The sequence below is a fragment of the Gavialis gangeticus genome, unplaced genomic scaffold (genome assembly GCF_001723915.1).
Source record: "Gavialis gangeticus isolate Ggan-Ray unplaced genomic scaffold, GavGan_comp1, whole genome shotgun sequence".
Classification (NCBI taxonomy): Eukaryota; Metazoa; Chordata; order Crocodylia; family Gavialidae; genus Gavialis; species Gavialis gangeticus.
Window position 1 is genome coordinate 13,227,826 of NW_017728964.1, and position 5,450 is coordinate 13,233,275.

At 46.1% G+C, this 5,450-nt stretch overlaps 1 protein-coding gene across 6 annotated transcripts in view; it reads left to right on the top strand.

The window, feature by feature from the left end:
- The window catches only part of EXOC7 (exocyst complex component 7), a 55,871-nt gene extending 51,181 nt beyond the window's left edge, over nt 1–4,690 (top strand). For all 6 annotated transcript variants that reach the window (XM_019503089.1, XM_019503095.1, XM_019503099.1 and 3 more), the window contains 7 exons: nt 422–487; nt 1,395–1,515; nt 2,023–2,118; nt 2,423–2,486; nt 3,292–3,333; nt 3,457–3,590; nt 4,453–4,690. In XM_019503089.1, coding sequence (XP_019358634.1) covers nt 422–487; nt 1,395–1,515; nt 2,023–2,118; nt 2,423–2,486; nt 3,292–3,333; nt 3,457–3,590; nt 4,453–4,555 — 626 coding nt within the window. In that variant the 3' untranslated portion in view covers nt 4,556–4,690. The remainder of the gene's footprint in view (nt 1–421; nt 488–1,394; nt 1,516–2,022; nt 2,119–2,422; nt 2,487–3,291; nt 3,334–3,456; nt 3,591–4,452) is intronic.
- Nucleotides 4,691–5,450: the final 760 nt, after the last annotated feature.

Genomic DNA, 5,450 nt, shown 5'->3' on the forward strand with positions numbered 1-5,450 from the left:
CCATTAAACACAATCACTTTCCTGTGCTTACATTGGAGAAGTTGTAGTGCTAAAAAAGAAAGAAGCTTTTTGCTGGGTTTTGTTGCTCAGCATCTGATAAACAGAGTGGCTTCCAGATCTTAGGAGGGGGCGTTATCATTTCTATCGTGGAGATGGTAAGGAAGAGATTACCCTCCTGCAGCAAAGAGTATCAGCAGTTGGTACAAATATAGGGTTCAAGTGGAGTGCACTGCTATTCTCCCTGGTGCTGAATAAACTGATGCATCTGGGGGTTGTAGAGGGGGAGGTAATTTCACTGGCAACTGGAGCCTTGCATTAATTCCATAGCAACAACAAAATGGCTTGTTTGAGTAAAGGCAGATTAACCAAACAAGCCTCTCAGGACAGCGCATTCACTGGCTAAACGTTCATTTCTTTTCAGAGACCAGTTCTTCAGCTAGTAGCTACAGTTCAGAATTCAGCCGACGGCTGCTTAGCACCTACATCTGTGAGTATCAAGCACAGCTCTCCTGCCTCTGCTTCTTCCTTGCTTGGCATGTTATAAGACTGTTCAGATGCCTGCTATAACCTGTTGCAGTTGCTGTTGAAGTTACTCTCCTGCATGGCATTGGAGTGTCAGCTTATGGCTCAATATAATGTGCAGCAGTCACTAGGGTGGGGCATGTCGGTGTGATGTTTGGCCCAGAAGTTCTCTTCAAATTGCCCAAATTGAGCTCTGGCATGAGCAGATGCATCTCCCTGACAGTAGGGCCAAGTTTCAATCTTTGCTGGGGGTGGAATCAATGGCTGCCCAAAACGTATACCTCTTAACTCCTCTAGTGCCCATCGTTACAGGATTGTGGTCCTGCCTCCCTTTTAGACTTGAGACACACCATGGAAAATGCCAGCTCTTAGCTTTCACTCCTCTCTTTTTGGAACTAGAGAGAAATAATAGAGCAGTTTTTCTGCCGCAAAGAATTCAGAGACCACAGTTGTGGCTTTCTATTTGAAATCTCTGGGTTTATGTTATAATCATATTTACACACCTAACAGTGCTAATGTTGTGTGGCACCTCATGGCACCCTTGAAAGATACTCCAGGACACTGTGGCACCTTGGTTGAGAATTGCTGCTACAGGAAATGGCATGGGAGAGAAACCTCCATTACTTTATGAGGAAAATGGTGTACAACTATTGTGCACATTGACACACCGAAGCACTCCTGCAAAATACATGTCTAACTTGTAAACTTAGTTATGAATATGCATGTAGTGTGCATGCATAATTACCCATGGTGGGCCTAAATTTTGTACCTAAATCTTCTGAAATTAAGGCCATGTTGGTGTTTTTATCATCAGTAGCAGCCACCATCATCTGTGATCTCAATAAAGATCTTTACTCATTTTTCTTTGCAAGGCAAAGTGCTGGGCAACTTGCAGCTAAACCTTCTCAGCAAAGTCAGGGTTTATGAAGACCCAGCTCTAAAAGCCATCTTCCTGCACAACAACTACAATTACATCCTTAAATCCCTTGAAAAGTAAGTGCATCTCTTCATAATCCTCTTGACTCCCAAGGGGACTGAATTTTCTTTCTGGGAGAGGCTTAGATTTGGGATTGTGACTTTTTAAAAAAAAGCTCTGGTATGCTGAGTGCATTTACTTAGTGGGTTCTCTCCTCTCTGGCATTTCTTTCCCTTTCGAAAACTGCCTTTTTGAAGCATCTCTGTCCTATTGTAAACATATTATATTGCACCGGAGAGTGGAGAAATCAAAGCGATGGAGAGGCCTTTGATTGTACTGAACATCTTTCATCTTCTCGGACCTAAGACAAGAATCTAACTCTTGAAACCGCTAGGTTTGTTCGTTTTGAAGTGGCATGGCTGGAAGAAAAAGGGAAGAAGCTTTTATCACTAATTGTAACAGGGACAACAAGTCTTACTGATAAAGGTTGGAAGCCTTGCTACTTAATTGGCATCACTGAGTGAGAGAAGCAGGGCTGGTTTATGGGTGTTTGGCTTAGCTGATTTTTTTTCCTCTCTTGTCAGGTCTGAGCTAATCCAGTTGGTGGCCGTGACTCGGAAGGCAGCAGAAAATTGTTATAGGGAGCTCATTGAGAAGCAGATCCAGACCTACCAGGACAGGTCAGGTGGCCTCCTTTTGTCCTTGGCTAAGTCTCTCAAGCTGTAATGAAAGACTGTCCAATTTTAACGTCCAGAGCTAATGGGGTGGTGGGAGCAGGCAGGGTAAAAAAATTAAAAAAAAACAGTAAAAATAATGATTTGAAAGACATGGGTGTAAGGTTCATTGTGGCAGAACGTTGGGATGCATGGAGCTGGGGGGTCTCCTTGCTTTTTAGTCCTGGAAAAGGTATGGTGTACATGTCTGTCAGATTTCTTCTTGGCAAAAGTGCTGTCCATAATGTCTTCCCTCTTGTATCAATTGTAGCTGGTTAAAGGTAACAGATTACATCTCAGAGAGAAGTCTGCCTGTCTTTCAAGTTGGAGTTAAGGTGAGAGGGTGGACAAAGGATGCCTTTGATATAGCAGAAGTGGGCAAAATCATTTTCTCCTCTCTGTAAAGAGATTTTTAAAGAGAATTATTCTCTACAAAGCATCAAGAGAGAGTTAATGTGGCTTGTACGTCAGATTGGAGATCAGTCTTTGGGTTCTATCTCTGCTGTCCCAGACCTTCTTTGTGACTCTGGGTCTCAAGTGTCCCCATCTCTAAGATAGGACAAATGACACTTTCACTATTGGAAGACTCGGAGATATTCTCATCAATGCGATCTATCAAATGACCTGTCCAAACCCCAACATTACTTTCAAATAATATTTCAGGTGAGTGACACGTACTTAATCTCAGATACTCTTGTCACCGACATGTTTCTTCTCCTTTGGGAGGAGTCCTAAAAAATTATTTGTGAAGCAAACTTTGAGGGTGAGGTGAGGTAGGAACCAGTGAGTGGGCATCAAGATGGTGCCACATGGATGGTGAGATTCCTAAAGCCTTTTAGAAGTTCTTAAGGACAAGACCTTGGGTGTTGCCCACGCAGGCTGGTCACTCCAGGTCGAGAATATCCAAGTGCTCCACGTGCAAATTAAGGGCTTTGCTGGCTTTCACTGTCATATCTGATGAAGAACATCTTGCCTTCCAAAACTTGTCTAACTCTATCCCACTACGTAGTTGGTCCAATAAAAGAAATCTAAGAAATCTTTGCCTTGCATAAGTTAAACAGGAATTTTAGCAGGTGAGCAGCAATATTGTCATTTATACTGGGAAGGACAAATACAATGTCCTTTTCTTCCTTCTTGCAGCTCAAGGACAAAGAAAGGCAGATGATCAAGGAGCGTTTTAAGGTAAGGAGCTCTTGGATGGCAGGAAAACTCTCCTTTGCTCAAAGTAACATTGAGTTTCACTATTCAGACACAATGTGTGTCTTGCTCAGACATGTCCCTAACGGTTTCTCCTGTCATGGAAAGGGATTTAATGATGGCTTGGAGGAGCTGTGTAAAATCCAGAAGGCTTGGGCTATCCCTGATACAGAGCAGAGGGACAAAATCCGTCGGGCTCAGAAAACCATTGTGAAAGAGACCTACGGTGCCTTCTTAAACAGGTGATGACCCTCTTGCAGGTGCACAGTCCTTTCTCTCCCATTTCTTCTTGTGAAGTGCTGAGTCTCTTTTTTTTTTTGACCAAAAGCAGACATGCAAACCGGAGGCAGTCCACTGTCTTCCAAAACCATCTACAGCTACTGCATACTGAGTGTTAGGATTCTGTGAGCTGAGCTAAGTTCACAGTTGATGTTTCCAGGGGATATTTTTGACTTTTTTCTGGGGGGTGGGGCAGCAGAATCCATGAGTAGCTTTATTAATACAACATATTTGAGAGCCATGTTCCAGATCAGGGATGTCCAGCTTGTGAGTGGAGGAGGTTGCCGACCTGGTAGGCTACACACTGCAAGGTGGGATGCACCTTGCCCCACCCCCTGCCACGCAGGCAACCCAGGCTCCCCATTGCCCACATAATGGGGACTCTGACTTCCCCCCTCTACTGCACACTGTATGACCAGGTCATATACTGTGCCCCCCACCTCCCTGGCAGAGGGGCAGCCAGGCGGGAGCTGCCAGACCACCTGCTAACCCCTTGTGGCTGCATGTGGCTTGTAGGCTGCCAGTTAGATAGCCCTGTTCTAGCTAGTGGAAAGTTGGGTTGCTCTGAGGGATCTGTCCCCATTAATATGAATATCTGCCCTTAACCATGCTTATGATGGTTATCCTTGCTGCCAAGAACTACATCAGATGTCTGTCATACTAAAAGAGGCAATGTCAGAGCCTGTCTGTTACCCCTCTGGGAAGGGCTGGGGTGGGGGGCAGGGGGAAGCAAGGCAGCCTCTCTCCAGAAAGCCAAGTCCTGTGACCTTGGCTTCATGCAGTGCCTGCTGCTGGTCACAGGCTTCTCTTCTTTGCCCCTGGCAGGTATGGCAACGTGCCTTTCACCAAGAACCCGGAGAAGTACATCAAGTACCAAGTTGACCAGGTTGGCGAGATGATTGACAAGCTGTTTGACACATCGGCCTGAACCACTTGCCCTCTTGACCACTCCCATCTGCAAGTCAGTGCTTTCCAGGTCTTCACAGGACCCTTTCCCTGCCCCATTCTGGTGGGCAGGGGTTATACTTGTATTTATCAAATTTATAAACATGTGAAAACACTACCTCCTGTCTGACCTTTTCCTTTTGAAAGTGGATTGCAAGGGAAGACATGGCTTTTTAAGACAGAAAATTTGGCAGGACAGCTTTTGTTATGCTCATGCTTTTCCAGATCTTTATGCAGTTTTTAGAGCAGAAGCAAGAGGTATGAACACCATCTCTCCTCTAGGTGAAAGGTGTTTGCTCTCGCATGCTGCATATATGATTTGCTTGCCTCCTTGATATGTTCCTGCTACGCTAGGTGATGTGTGTTTGTGGTATTAAAGTTTACCTTAAAGAATCTATTGAATCCCAAAGGATGCTTCTTCCCCTCCCCCCCCCCCACTACATTTGTGGGCCAGTGTGATGTGTTGGTCGGGGAGGATTTCAGATCACTGTTTTATAGTTCTGAGAGAGTGCTCTCCGAGTTACTGCTAAGTGATTGGAGCTCTCAGGATAGAGGGTAAGGCCTATACCGTTCCATTATGATGATGGCGGCACTTATTGTATTACTAGTCAATTGCCCATGAAGAATGACCGGGAGTGGGGAAGCATATGGGGATGGAGCCCTGTGTGTCCCCCCGACCCCTTTACCTCCTACTGCTTGGGCTCCCCCACCCACTGCAGCAGGGGAGGACTGGGCCTGAGGGTGTGGAGAAGCCGGCCTGTGACAGCGGGGAGAACAGCGGGCCCAGGCCGACCTGGCGGCAGTGGGGGAACGGGAGGAGCTGGCGGGGGGCGGGGGGAGCCTGAGCTGGGGGAGCAGCTCGCCCACTGTGGCAGTGC